A 16,024-nucleotide genomic window follows, 5' to 3' on the forward strand; every position below is an offset into this window, starting at 1 on the left:
CCCTGAAACTGAATGAACTTCATTAATAAGAAGGTTAAGTAATGCGGTACGGGGAGCGGATTTGCTGGATTGTGCGATCTTGTGCACAAGATTTTTCGATTTATTCACAGCGGCGCTCAGACAATAGCAGCTTGTTGCCATGGACACTCAACAAAATGGATCTGAAGGAATTAAACCTCCTCCTTCCTTTTGAATTCGGTCCTCTCTCTCAATTGTTCGAGAAATCAGCGGAGTCCAAAAGTCCACCGCGAGTGACATCACCGGTATCCAAGATACAAAGCTGTCTGAATAAAGAACTCAATGCTCCAATTAGGAGCGGCGCAGTCAAAATAAAAGCGGCGAGCCGCAGCCTTGACAGGAGGGAGAGCAGCCTCTTCACTCACAAAACTGCTACAAACATTTAGCGCTGGGTCGTAACACGATGCTGATGATGGCTTGCGGTTTATTTATTTGTCATTTCTATAGATGAAAGAGCACCGAAGCGATGTTTATGCACTTTTTACACTGATAAAGGTTCAAGGAAAACCTGGAAGCAGTGTTGGGAGTAGCTTTGAAGCTTTTTAGTTATAAATCACCCTGCTGGACACGTTAAATATGTATCTTGATTATGACAGTAGATTAAAAAGTAGAAATTTAGAAGAATCTGTCGTGACTTCAGCGGCAATCGGTTTATGTTGAATGTAATAAAACTTGTTTTGAATCAAGCGAAACACAACTAGAATGAAAATGTTCTTTATTAGATGGTAAATAAACACGCTAATATCCTAATTAGCTACCTTACATTTAAATTAAGGCCTAATCAGGGAATATAGTGCACTACCTAGAACAATGTGAGATCCAATTATATGATTATACTTTATTAGAAATTTAAATGGTGCGCTTGAAGGAAACATATTTAAAGGGTCTTTTGTTAACACAGCTGTACTTTATAAGAGGGTCAGTTATTGCTTATAACAAGAAAACTGCACTGTGAACTCAAGTCAGCACGCAACAGGTAACACAGTTGCAATATCGCAACTCAGAGCCCAGATGGGTTTATTTGGATGGCTTGGGTTGGAGGGTGAGGTGACGTGTCTTAACCTGTATGGGACCGAAGTGTCGCCGACGTATCCAAGAGAAATTTCGCAGGAGTCCAAACAACATCCAAGTGGGAGAAGAGATAGGGTGGTGTGGTTTGAAAGTGCGATATATGTTACATACAGTGTCATTACTGTAGATGTGACACTGTGTGTAACCAGCTGCTATAAGACCATTTAATGCACAATAATAACAAATTTATCTACGTTTGCACTTGTTAGTTACTGGGTATTTCATTTAGTCATATATTGCAAACTTTATTGGGAATTAATATCGCTTTGCTGTTTGGGATGTGTGGTGCTATTACTGTGTTGACGCTGCTGTGGAGCTTGAATAAGGTCAATTTCTGTGTGAGGTGTAGTAGACTAGTGTTTTTATGGTGTTTTTTACAAGTTTGTCTAAATTGACACAAAGTAGGCCACAGCTTGTTGCGCCTCATTAATGTACTACTAAATAAAGTGTGATAGTACAGTTAGAATGTGCTTATATTATATTATAATGTTATGTTATATTATTATATTTTCAAAGGCTTCAGGTTTTAATGTCTACGTACAACGTCTGTGGTAATGCATCCGATGCTGTAGACACTTGGTTTCAAGATACAGAATGTTAACAGGAGTCAGCTTGGGGGGGTCTGCCTGGAAGATTTCATGGCAATGTCTGTAATATTTGGGTGGATAATTGACTCTAGAGCAAAGTTGCAGACCAGACTCACGTGACCTTGAGCCATGTCTGTAATGTTCTTAAAAAGGATAAACAAATAGTGCAACAAATTTCCTCTTTTTCAAAGACATTTCAGGTATCATCACACTGCTGATCTGAGGCAGGTCTTTTCTTGTTGCCATCATTTATATGTACAGTATGTGGTGCAGGAACAGAAAGATGGAAGAAAAAAAATAAATAATTTCAAGGTTTTGTGTGTCTTTGTAGATACCCATGGGATATTTTCCAACAGTACAACTTGTGGCCTTGCACTACATTGTACTACTTTTCTACACCATAAAAGAAATTCATATAATCCAGTGGTATCAACAAGTTTGACTTTGTGAATGCCAATATTTATCACATACCTGAGCTGAACTGAATAGGCCTTTTAGATCTCTGAATGTATCCGTGATTGCTGCCTCCGTCACACGAACTTGAGAGTTGATTGCTCCGACGGAGATCCCTCCGTACCTGCAGTGTCAGGAAAGTAATCAGAAATGCACGCACACACACACACGCACACACACACACACTCTCTCTCTTTAAAGGCATCTACTTTCATGCCTGTGCAAATAAATCATCAAATCAGCTAAGACCTCATGTGCAGTTATCATAGTAATCACACATGAATTAACTCACACACATATAGGGAAGCCTCAGCACCCCCCCCAACAGTATGATCACACACACACTGTAATTACTACATGCGGTTTTTTCACCCTGAGCTTTCACAACACTATTTCTGTCTCGCTTTTTTTTTTAGGTCCTCATTATATCAGGGGCATAGGAGAAATGTGAAACACTATTATTACTCTGCTTGTGTCACAAGTTATTGCCTAAGAAACATTCATTAGACATACGGGCTTAATACGATCCAATAAAACAGACAACTCGCATCGCTGCTTATAACATTTGTATTAGTTTGGTATAGACGCCTTCATCTGAGAGCAGCGGTGGTGATAGACAGGAAGTGAGGGTGGGGGAGTAAGGCTGGAGGGTCCACTCAGCCGGCAGTGAAATCGGGGACGATTCGGTTGCTCGGTTTGCATCCTTACTATTAAGGCTACAGAGGCGCCCCGGAAAATGACTACGTGAAATTACTTTAAAGTGAAACCTTTTCGAGGTCAGCTTGTGATATAACATTGTGATGATAGGACCTGCGGCTGTGTCTCCCCCTCAGAGTCACACCAATGCTGCTTGCTCATTAGCATGTTACAGGCCATATTAAAGCACTCCAAGCTGCGTTCACAGCTATTTTTTTCAAGTTCACCGAAGTTTATATGATAAATATTGGTATCAATTCCAATGTGGAATCTGGAAATGAGCCACTATCTCCAACAAATTAAAGGCAAATTGACCGCTTAGATCAGGGATGTCAAACTCATTTGACATCGTTGGCTGGACGAGTGTAAACGCCCTGTCAGTGTAAAGAAGTTTAACTCGCATTTATCTAAATATCTAAAGAAGTAGAGACAATAAAGAAGTGCAATTTTAAGAGTTTGTCAACGTGATAAAGAAATGCTGCTGTAGCAAAGGAAAGACATTTGTCAGTGTGACTCTTTGGACTTAAATTCTAAGAAATCTAAGCTTTTCAACTGTGGGACCATTTGGGAAAAAAGCAGATTTCAACAGTAAATCGTAAATTGTAACTATAATTTATTTATTGTAATTGCTTACTTAATTAGTTTGGTGTATATGAATGGCCCTAAGGGAGCTCTTTACCAGCAGGAAAACCCTATGAAAACACAGTAAAAAGGTCTATAAAAAGTTCCAAATTCATGCCCTCCATCACATTTCCCAAAGCTGTCCAGTGGGCCGGATTGGAATCTTTGCCGGCTAGATTCTGGCCCCCAGGCCTTGTGTTTCACACCCCTGCCTTAGAAGCTCCATCTGGACTCTGTCCATCAAATTTTTCTCTGCCCTGAAGGAAGAGCTTTTTTTATCAGCTTTCCAAAATTGCAGATGAAAATGATGCTTCAATTTATCGCTTTTTCCAGGCTCACAGCAAGTTGACAATTTCAATACACCCCTCACGTTTACACCCCTGGGCACACACACACGTGGATGTGCATTCTTGCGCTCGCGCCGCATATGCTATACCAGGGGTCAGCAACCTTTAACACCCAAAGAGCCACTTGGACCCGGTTTCCACGCAAAAGAAAACACTGGGAGCCGCAGATACTTTTTGACATCTAAAATGAAGATAACACTGCATATATTGTTTTTTTTTACCTTTATGCTTTGTGTGAACAACTAAAGTAAGTAAGTAAAGTTTATTTATTAAGCGCTGTACACAAATATTAAAATAAACAATACAATCAATAGAAATTATACACAATTTAACAGATCAAATGTACATAATGTAAAGAATATAAAATACGTAGATCAACAAAAGGCTTGTTTGAACAGAACAGTTTTTAACTGCTTTTTAAAAGAATCCACAGAGCAACTAAGGTGTGTTGCTTATGAAATCCATGAAGTGCTACAGAGAAAATTACATTTTATTTATGTAATTAACACATTTTGAAATATAACAAAAGGAAAGACACCCAGCTGAACTAAAATGATCCAGCAGATAAAAACTGTTGTGAGCCGCCACCCTTATATCTCCTTTGGGCTTTTGGAGCCTTGACCTGACTTTTAAAAAATAATTGGAAAAAAAAGCACTATGCTGCTAAAAGATGAAAAATAGATATTTGTAAAATTCTGCTTAAATATGTATTTTACCAGGTTAATGTGTGTGGCTGGGTGTGGTCTGCAGTGCCGCAGCAGGGGAGGCAGACGCACCTGAGCGGCACCCGCAACCACGCCTCGCCGCCTTAACGTCTGTGCTCTCTATGCTGTTGTGTTGTCGGGCTGTGAGCTGAAAAGCTACAGCCGGCTGTATGCGTACAGCAACCGTGTGTGAAAAGTGGTCAATAAAGAGATGCTGAAAAGCAGTGGGTCTGTCGTGGTGTCACTTTCATCTTTACGCAGGACTGTAAGCTGCCATCTGTGAGGCGTGAGCGGTGTTTGTTTTAACATAGTTCACGGTGGAGAACAGCTGCCGACATAATGTGGATCCAAAGATCCATAATTGGCCTACCTGGGGTCGAAAGTCTCGATAAATGCACGGCGTTTCGGCGAGTATACCGGCTTCCGCGAGTGTGACGCTTATTTTGAGCGATGAAAAAATAATAAGAAATAATTTTATTTTTATATTTCAAAATCACAATAATCTTCCAATTTAGAACTACAAGTTAAAAAAAGAACTAAACTAAAATACACTTCTGCTAAATACTTCTAATTTATTTTCCCAAACCACCCGGAGCCGCAAAATAAGGACTAAAGAGCCGCATGGGGCTCCGGAGCCGCAGGTCGCCGACCCCTGTGCTATACATATACAGCATGAGCACACACTGCACAGACGAAATACGTGTACATGTCCAACACGCTCTGGAATCGTAATGAAACATGCACAGGGCTGAGCAAACACACCAGCCTAACACTTACAATTAATCATTCCTCTCACTGACAGTTTGCTCTTTATGGTTTCACGCACTGAGATGACAGGTTAAGGGAAGTGCATCAAAGAGCGGCCAAGCAGGATTTGCTCGAACATGATAACTGCATAACGACGAGGATGGGAACGACAGCACGATGTGCAGGACTGCTCATGTTACCGTTGCTGATCTTCTAAAGATAGACACACCGCCATCACAACAGCAAACACAGTTATAAACGTTACCTTGTTTTACCAGACTTCTCAAAAGTCTTGACCAGGAAGTCCGTCATATTCCGTCCGGTTAAATTCAGCAAGGTGTCTGTCGTATTCTGTATCCTCTGTGAAAAAAACAAAAAAGACAAAACAGTTGAATTGAAGCATTTTTTAAAACTATTGGTTTGTTATTTGGGTCAAAATAGTGTTTTCTGGACCACTTGGTGGCACCAAAAACAAGACAGACTCAGATTTATCACCTCATAAATATGTTATTGGTACCTCCCCGTACCAATAACATACTGGTTGGTTCGGGGAGGTGCTAGCAAACAGATATATTAAGAGACGTGTTTCTGGCCAGCTGACGAATGTAGCTGCAATAGCTACTCTCCTTTCGACCCTGCTAATACAAGCTGCTTGCTGATTTGCTGCTGTTTCTGCTGGACAGCTGGGGTGATCGGAGGCCTTTATTTTCACTGAAGGCAACGGCCTCCTGCTGCTAAAAACGAGATTCATCAGAGCGACACGTTAAAGCTGCAGACCATAAAAGCAAAGCAATGAGCTGAAAATGCCCCATGGAACTACTCGGTAATAATCGTCCGCGGGTTTGTCAGCACCACTGACACTCTGTGCATTGTACTGAGTCAGGCGATCCATCGTTAATATAGAAACGTGGCTTCGAGCAGCTTTGAGTTTAAGATGCAGAAGACCTTTCCCAAACACTGTGTAGCTTTAATAATGCAGAGATAACCTAAAGGCAATGTTTGTTGATGCAGGCTCATGCAAAACAGGTGCAGTGGCTTTTATTTTATTTACTGTCTGAAAGGATATAAAAGCACTTTGCTTTGCCCGCGTGCCGTGGAGCAATCTGAGTGGAAAGGCTGACCACAGACAGACAGGCAGACGCCGGCTGACCCGCCCCAGAAAAAACTCATCCAGTAAAAAACCCAACAAAGCTAGAGAGCGAGAGCGTTCTGCATGTGGTATCTATCCACTCCACCGTGGAGCACATTCCCCCCAACTCTTATCATAATAGTCAATTAAGCCTAGCTATGGGAAGCCTGGCTGAAATCTACACCCCTGCCAAAGCTGGGGAAAGCTGTTTCTAATGTCAAAGGACCCTAATTAGATACCCTTCTGTGGATAAATGGGTACATTCAAACAACCAATTAAGCGAGGGTGCGACACATTGCTATGAATACACTCCACCTTGTGCAGAGTGATGCACACACACACACACACACACACACACAACGACCCCAAGCTGCTTTAGCCCTGCTTATTTAAAGAGCTAACACTATGCTAATTAGTAGAGTGATCCTTGATAAAGTGCAATTGAGACCCCTGGACTGAAATGCAGTTTACCAACACCACCCACCCCAGCTACACTGGTTATCTGCCCTTGTGTACAAACAGCTTGATGTGTGAGCTTTGGGCAAACATAGTATGTACCTCTATACATATTACACTCATTCTTTCTCACTTGTATTATATGTCAGATTACTTTAGAAGGCTCTGCGTCCATGAATCGCTCTAAAACACACCAAATCATTAGTTTTTTCATTTTTTTTGATGCTCTGAAGAGAGATTAGAGAAACTGTGAAAAATCAAATGGGAGAGGGAAGCAAAGGAGGAGAATTTTATGGAAGATGGAAGGCTAAATTCAAAATTGGACATGGGAGAAAGAAAAGGAGGTGGAGAACTCAAATTGCAAGGCAAAAAAAAAAAACAAGCAGAAGGAGAATGTAGAGGAAGAAGAGGACCCATCTGGCTTATGAATCAGAGATAAGGGGGAGGAACAGCACAGCAACCTTGGTTTATCTCTGAACAAACATGTTTCCCTTTCGAAAAAGCCACAGGAACTGAGAAACAAACAAAATCAAGGAAAAAAAAAAAAGAGCTTTACACTCCACTGTGTGTACAATGAGTTCATATCCAGGCATACAGTCAGCATGGGTCTAATTATTTTGGCCTTCGTCCATATCCCCCATCAAAAAGACTGAAATGGGGACATTATGCGATTGTGTAATACCTGGGTCTGCATCTCTTGTTCATTACCTGGAAACAGCTTCAGTCTGTTTGGCATTCTGCACGACATCAGTTCTCCAGCTTGATAGCTAGGTAAGCAAGAAGGGGTGAGGGAAATGTAAACTGAGGAGTAATCAAATCTGTTGAATGAGCTGGCATACTCGAGCACTGGAGAGATAAGAGAGCGTGCTGTGTTCATATTAATCTTGCCACCGGTTACATCGTGCTGCTCCTCAAAGGTGAGTTTTATCTGGTGCGCACAAAGAAAAGCAATCTCGGGGAAGAATCTTCCTTGCTTAAATATGTCAAATTGTACAGTCACCTGTTTTGCCACTGAATACTGTGGAGAATGGGGAATACAGAGTTAGTCATGCCACAATATCACAATACTCACTATAACAATCAATAGCATTACAATACAGCAGTTCTGCAACATTTAATACTACCGCAAGTGTCAATGCATGATGATACTTGTGTAATGGAAGAAGATAATGACTCAATAATGTTAAAGTCCAGGCTCTGGGGAGGCTAATCCATGACTGAGAGTGTTCAATTGTATGCTTTTCTATCCGGGTATGCTTTTACTCATTTAATGCTGAAAAAAGAAGCTGTGGCCAATCAGAATCTTTCCAGATGTTTTGTATGGTGGGTCAAAATCCCACTTCTTTAAGACATGGAGATCTCCAATACCACTGACTAATATGGAGCCCTAATATGGAGCCCCAAACCATGACAGAGCCTCCACCGTGTTTTAAAGATGGCCGTAGACACTCACCATATAGCTAACGGCTAATATCTAACACTGCTAACTAACACAGTAAGCGCTAGGCGCCATTTTACAGATGGCCGTAGACACTCACCGTATAGCTAATGGCTAATGGCTAACACTGCTAACTAACACAGTAAGCGCTAGGCGCCATTTTACAGATGGCCGTAGACACTCACCGTATAGCTAATGGCTAATAGCTAACATGTCTGTGAAGGTTCTCAGTCAAGAAGAGCCACCTCCACAGGACAAGACTCAGCAGTCCATCTGCATCTAAAGGATAAAGGTCACTCTTTCGAGGATGCCAATGTTCACATTTTGGACAGAGAGGACAGATGGTTTGAAAGAGGAGTGAAAGAAGCCATCTATGTCCACTGTGAGCGACCATCTTTGAACATAGGCGGTGGTTACGACACCAACTGTCTGCCATCTATAATCCAGTTTTGAGATCCCTCCCCAGACACCTTAACGCCCACTCACATCCTGGGCCATCTGACCTCAGGAATTCGCATGAAAGGTGGGGCCAGGTTTCACAATGAGCTCACCCGAAACCCTGGCTGATTGGGACCCACACCCAGTTTCACACCTTGGCTCAGGCGATTAGAGGATCATCAGGGGGTCCTTTTGTCCCTCTGTGGGGGGATACTCCCACTAGGTTTATATCTGGGACTCTCCACCATTTGACCTTAGAACTGAAGAAGCTTCTCGGATGAGAGGTGAAACGTCTTCAAGCAACTTAAAGAAGTCCAGACGCTTTTCTTTGCAAGCTCCTTTGACTAATAGCTAACACCGCTAACTAACACAGTTAGCGCCAAACGCCATTTTACAGATGGCTGTAGACACTCAACGTATAGCTAATGGCTAATAGCTAACACCGCTAACTAAACCAGTTAGCGCTAACTAACACAGCTAACACCATTAGCTAACGGTGCCGCAATCAATGATTTGATTCAAGAATGTCACATTTGGATTCAGAACTCCATAAAAACTGTTGTCAATGATTTTCAATCAAGCTCCCGTGTAATCTGGCATACCTCAGCCCCTTTTGTCCCTCCACTGAAGAGGACAATGCATCTCTCACATCCTCTGTCAGGTCTTTGCTGGATTTTTCCCCATATTTCTCAAGGACATGACTTTCAGATAATTTTCATCTGCTGTAGTTGTATTTTTTTTCAGGCTTGGTAGTTCTTCTTTTGTCCTTCACTTATCCAATTTCCTCAAGTTTTTAAGGACACATGTCAACTTTTCATTTAATAGCTCTTTGGGAATCACCTTGTTGGTGCAAAAATACAATTTTATATCTGTCAAACTGTGCTCTCTTTGACATTTTTATGTAGATTCAACTAAAGAAATGGGAACAAATGATTTTTTTATTTTTAATTTTTTGCAAGCGGCTGCTCGGAACAAAGTGCCTAAAGATGCTATTTAAAATTGATTCTGGTATACCATTGGCCAGATACAAAGACTGGGCTGAACATGAGAGAAAAAGGAAAGAATGTCCCAAGAAAAGCGCTGAAAGATTTTCAGAAAGGCTGAAGGACTTAAAAAAAAAAAAAAAAAAAATCACAAAAGAAAAAAGTTTGGCTTTTGCACAGCACTGCATATTTTAGACTTTTGGTTTACTTTAAATGTATTAATAATCATAACGTCATGGTAGCACAAAGGGAAGCGATATATTACTGAATCATCATACACACAAACTTCTACATTGTTGTGAGCTCCTTCAGCTTGTTATAACCTGATGTGTTGCTAGTGGCAGGTGGCCAGTTGTATACTCACGTGTACCCGTGTCACAGCACATACTTTGAGCGACGTTTTTCAGCTCAACATGCTCATTGTCCTGCATGATTATGTCCAATAGGATCACATCAGTTTAAACTGTGCTGAACAGGAGCATTAGATAATAGCTAACGGTCCTGGCTTACAAACAGGCACCTACTAACCACAACCAAAAGCCCCTCATGAAAGACTGAGCTGCAAGCATACAAGCCCGGTGAAAGAATTTCATCTAAAATCCCTTTTCCTTCTGTTTAGCTGCAACAAAGGGACTTCCTCACCCTCCGTTTGCCTCGCCTCACGAGTCAATGACCTTTCTGCTTTTGTTTTTGAGCATCTCTCGCTTTCTGCTGAGAAGGAGGCCATGGACAGGTCGTTTTACACCAAAATGAATCTGTGTGCGCTTGGAGTCAAAGTGACAAATCTGCAGGGTCCCGCAGAGAAAGGATGTGCCAGTATGTTGCGTTCGCCATTGGCTGAGGATGACCTGGTGGGGTTTGGAGCTGATCAGCACTTAACTGGATTTATTCCTTCAACAGCTGTTGTCAGAGACAAAACGTGCCCTCATATGTAAGGTTTATGGATTCATTATTGTTTCACTGAACCGCATGAATAAATTACTACATAAGATGCTGCAAATACAGCGGACTTGCCGACCCTCACTGAACAGACCAGCGAGAAGTCAGGGGTTGTGTTACATTATAAATTCAGTTCAACAAACACTTGAAGGCATTTGTTTTTAAGCTAATTCTTAAACCAAGAAGCAAAGTTACACAATACTAGTTGTATTTCCCATGTAGAATTATCTCTTTTTTCCTCCATCCAATGCCCTACTTCAATAGCCTGATAGATGAGGCCAAGGAGAGTAATTTGCAAACAAGCCGTAGTTAGGCCAGCCTCCAAATGATAAAGACATCAATCGTAATACATTGAAAGTGGCGGCTTTATCAATTCCTCCGCACGCATGACGGCCTATTCATCTGTGAAGGTTAAATATCACCAGCGAATGAGAGTCAATACCTTAGAATTGATAGAGGGCTTACTGTTGCCTGCCATTACCATGGAAACAATGATTTCACACTACCTCCTGCGGTGCCATGTCCACGCTTTTTTCTCTTTTGTATTTTCTGTAGTCTCTCAAGGGCATATTCGGAGGTTCGGCAGGATGAAAGATAAAAAAGAAAAGTACTGTGAAGCCGGCACGCTTTGTCATGATTTATTCAACATGGGAGGCTTTCCGGTCAAAGGGAACACATCCTCACGATGTGTTCGGCTTCCACGGGTGGTCCATGCCTCGGAGTAACATCAATTTAGTGCAACCTGCTACTGTCAACAGGTAAACGATGCAGCGAAGATGTGATATGCAGAAGTTCAATTGTTTATATATGTCCGGATATCTCTGTGTCTGTGATGATATTATAAATCGTCACAGGCAGCAATTCTCCATGTGAAAAATGATGCTCGTGCCGGATACCACTGTGGACGGTAACACTAAGAGAGTGGTCACGACCTTATGTACTACACTGTATACCAAACACTAAAGCCTATGTTTTGACCCACTGGTAGACTTGCAGTTAACAGCAGGGAGGCTTCAGAGGTTGGAGAACGAAGTGTCGAGGGCTAGGGGTCACAGTTCTATACAAGAGAAGTGGATATCGGCTCTTACACAACTAAAAACTCACTAACAATTTACTATATTTGTGTTTACATCATAACAAGCTTTTTTCCCCCTGCAATTCAAACATTTTATTTTTTAAATAATTAATGTGTAACTTTTACCCTCGACCACAGCACTAAATCTTAGGATGGGAGATACGAGGATTGTGCAAATTTCCAGGTAGGTCGTATTTAAACTGAATTTCTGAGATTTCCAACCCGGACGGTTGGAGCATCTCCACCAACCCTGAGTCGATAATCCAAGACGGCACTGAAAGTAAACAGCAGTGAAAGGATAAAACTTTTCATTTGCTGCATCGCTGTTGTTACAAAGCACTGACCAGGACGTGCTGCCGCAGTGTTTTTACGTACACAAAACTAAGTATTGCTCTGATGTGCATTTACTGCACGTATGGTTTAGCTAAGAAGTAAAGAAGGAAGTCCGTTTTTTCCTCGCTTTTTTGACATTACTGCTAAAGCAAACTGAGTGACATCATTCCCGAGCTTCAACGTCCAACTTCCGAGGCATCGGGAACAAAGCATTAGTTTGCTTCTCTCCTCTTGTCTTGATTGTCTGGATTGTTTTCAGCTTCGTCTCGTCACCCTCCTCTTTTCAATTACCCGATTACTCTGTCTGTGTGTATATAACAGTTTTGTCTCCCCTTTGTCGTTTGTTGTGTCTGTTCCTGTCTGCTTTTTTGTTTGCTTCTTGGCTTCGTTTTGTTTTTATCATCTGCATATGCCTAAATAAAGGTTTGCTTTTAGTTAATTCAGTCTGTCTTCACAGTCTGCATTCTGGCTCCTCAATCTCTGCGTTTCATGATAGCAAAGTCACACTTTTCCCTTTTTTCCTGATTAGAAACTTGTGTACAGTGTCTATGACCTTTTTGTAATCCTGTATAAAAACTAAACTGCAGTGTTTAACAATTAAATGAAGCTATTTTCCCAGCAAAATACCTTCCTAATGTCCAAGAAACGAAAGCTACTATTTAAGCTGTTTTTGCTCACTGTTCACTCACTTCTGCAGAAATCGCTGCTTGGTTGTGTTTAGGAAATATTCCTGGCTTGTCTCTCACAATCTTACTTTAATTCCTTCGTGCCTTATCTAATAATTGATTGCCAGAAAATGAAAGTGGGTGGCAAATGTTTGGTTAAATTCCTATTCGTGATGCATCGCAGACAAATGCAATGTGAGGAGAATCACGCGTGTCTAAGTGAAGTCTGCAAAGATCGTTGATTGAGTGGGAGCTGCTTTTTCAGGGGACGAGGCTGATGAATGCACCCCACAGTCTCTGCGCTTGTTTTGCACTCAGCTAGTTATCGCCACACACCGATCTCTGTGATTTACTTCAGGATTTTGCATTTCGCTGCGCTAAGTCCCGGCCAGGTGAAAGCATGCGAACCACATCATTGCACTAATTTATCACGGTTTCATCTGGCCAACGAATGTGCTCCCAATACTAATCAGACTGCTGTTCATGATGTTTAGCGAAGTCTAATCTTCTGTCTGTATACGCCGTGTCCTTCATGCTGTGTGAACTGAAAGTAATTTCACTTTCTGCAGAATGCCCTTATGCCTGAGTGTGAGGCACCTGCTCGTATGTTTTTTAGGATGTCCTTGGTGTTGATTAGTTTGGCCACTGTGATTACTGCTACTGTGGCTTGTTCTGCAATTCCTGATTTCTCATGTTTGTGACTCTCACAGTCAGATTTTTTTTAAACTTCCTCTTGCAATTTCTTTTGAATGACACAGCCATGGCTTGTTTATAAGTATAGTCGTACAATTTGGACATCTGGAAATTACAGGCCTGTCATTTGTGCCATTGGTGGTGCTACTGTGCTAGAGGGATGCGCATCTAATGGGTTCCTCTTTTCTATCGTTGTCCGATTCTCCACTATCTTTACTTCTTCCCCTTCTGCTCTATTCTCATCCTAACTTTAAAATAATTTTAGTGGCAGATTGTACAATAAAAACTTAAAATCCTCAAGGTTGTTTCTGTGGAAAAAGTAAAGTCCATTTACAGAACCTCGATTGGAACAAATTCGATTTTATAAATAAATGAGAAATGACGCAAGTGAATTTAACAAGATGCAGGCCAAAACTGGCCTTCACAAATGGTCTTTTTACTGTGGCTAAGTGTACTAAAACGACTAGCCACTTACAGTACAACACGATAAAGTAGAAATTCAGTTAAGCACCAAAGTAGGAGCAAGAAAAAGGACAGGGGTTGTTTGAAAATTGAGAAGCACATGGAGATAAGGGGAACAGAGCAAAAATGAAAAATTAGGCTTGGGAAAGAAAGCCCTTCATAGCTTAGCGGGGCTATCGGGAGGATACAAAGACAAGAATAACGCCTCAACAAATGGGGGACTCCTGACAGTGCTGTCATGAGCTAAGACGGAACATCAGGGATGGGAAAAGGTTACACAAAGGGCACTACTCTTGTTTTACTGTCTCAGCGATCATCCTTTAGCATGATTCGTGGACAGGTGCTCCTTTTAAATGGCCCTGGAGGGCCGTGTCATGGAAAGGAGCACACGGCGAGACTCACAAGTTCAACAAAGAACTACAGATCAATGCAGAGTGTGAAAGTGCGCTGATTGCAGAGTGGTGCTGTATATAGGGGGAGTGAAAGGAATAAGGTAGGGGAATAAATGAGCGGCAAATGAGCCCAGTAGTTTTAGAGAATATCATTTAATGTCGTGCTTGTTGGAGGTTATCGACTTTGCAGTTTTACCCTTTTTTTAACCGCGGTCTCTTAGCACTTCCAATATGACGTCTCCAAATGCATCAAAGGTTTAAGAGGAAATGTCACAGCAATTATCAAATTAAACCATTTCAGTTCATGTGCCTCAATTAGTATTGTAATTTTTCTCCTCACTGAACCAAGGCTATAAGTGCTTTGAAAAGCTGATATTGCAATTGCTGTTTAAAACCTAACCCACAGAAGTTGACACCTTAAACCTCACCGAGGAAACTTACTGTTTTGTTTCTCTCAGTTCAACTAAATGTTATTTATATAGCAACAAATCACAACAAAACTTCCCTAAGTGTTTTATATTGAGTAGTAAAGACTCCATTATCACACAAAGAAAACAGAGAAAACCCCAACAATCAAATAATCTATCAGAACAAGTGCTTTGGTGACAGTGGGAAGGAAAAACTCCCTTTTAACAGGAAGAAACCTGTGAGGCTACCTGAGCTAGCTCACCAACATGAGTTATTTCTGGTGTTTGTGTTAAAGACATTTTGATCAACAGTGTTTGAAAATTGTAGAATAAAAAGTCTGATGTCACGATCAACCTGGATGCCATAGGAAGTTGGCATCTGCTGGCTTACCTTCATACTTTCAGGGGAAAAGCAGTAATTACTGGGCTGCCCACTCACCAAAATATTATCCAACATCCAGAAGTAGCATGTCATTGTCACTGGGCTAACGCAAGCCCATGCAAAACCGGGAGAAATTAAAAAAAAATAATAACAATATGCAGACACTCAGCCTTGCAGGACTAATCAGCACAGACCTCCACGTCTAGAAATAAAGATCCAAATGTAAAACTGCGAATTAGCTTCTGTAATTGTAATACTTCAAAGCCAAACCTCGGGCATTAGCAATCAACACTCCCCTGCTCATTTCCACCCTCTATCTAGGGTAAACTACTACAAACAAATTCTCAACCGTCATAAGTCTCCAAGAGGAAGAAAATATTGGCAGATTTAGCCGGGGTTAGCCATGAGCCATTCAAATTCTAATCTCTTAAAATGCAGGCACATGCCACAAAGCCTGAGCAAACAGACAAAGCCATCTCTAATAAAATGACATTGGAGTGCAGTGACAGCTTCTCCAGCCATTCTCTCTCAAGCTTAGATTTCTCATTATCATTGGGAGACAGCAGTGCAAATCATTTAGCTCCAAATGAGACACCGCTTTCACTCTGTGCCGTGATTGGTTCAGTCAGCAGGTGGCAGCTGGTAGACAATGATGCTGTGTCTCTAACTTGTCAATCGATCCCAGCCTGGATCAAACCCCTTCAGGTCAGGTCCATGCAACATTTGCCCCAGCTGCCATGTGTAGTGTTAAAGTTATGGTCCATAGAGTATTGCTATCCGGTCGTTAAGTCTGACGTCACTAGCCGTGTCTGGGCCTAAACTCCGCTGCAGGTCCATATGTCAAACGATCACTATGGCATTACTGAGAGTTGAAAAACTGTCTAAAGTCTTTCATCTTTAATAAAATGATCAGCGTTCTGCTCTACCAGGTGTAACAATTGAGTTTAACATCCAGGCATCCATGAAAACGGAATTTATGACATTTAAC

General features: G+C 41.5%; 1 protein-coding gene across 1 annotated transcript in view; it reads right to left on the minus strand.

The window, feature by feature from the left end:
* Window positions 1-16,024, minus strand: part of LOC146391370 (phospholipid-transporting ATPase ABCA1) — a 195,427-nt gene that overhangs the window by 70,218 nt on the left and 109,185 nt on the right. Inside the window, exons 33-34 of the mRNA XM_084924249.1 lie at window positions 5,510-5,604; window positions 2,148-2,253 (exon numbers count right to left, since the gene is read on the minus strand). Of these exons, the coding sequence (XP_084780375.1) occupies window positions 2,148-2,253; window positions 5,510-5,604 (201 nt within the window). The remainder of the gene's footprint in view (window positions 1-2,147; window positions 2,254-5,509; window positions 5,605-16,024) is intronic.

This window comes from Perissodus microlepis, chromosome 3, assembly GCF_051167445.1.
Source record: "Perissodus microlepis isolate ML-2025 ecotype Zambia chromosome 3, ASM5116744v1, whole genome shotgun sequence".
NCBI lineage: Eukaryota > Metazoa > Chordata > Actinopteri > Cichliformes > Cichlidae > Perissodus > Perissodus microlepis.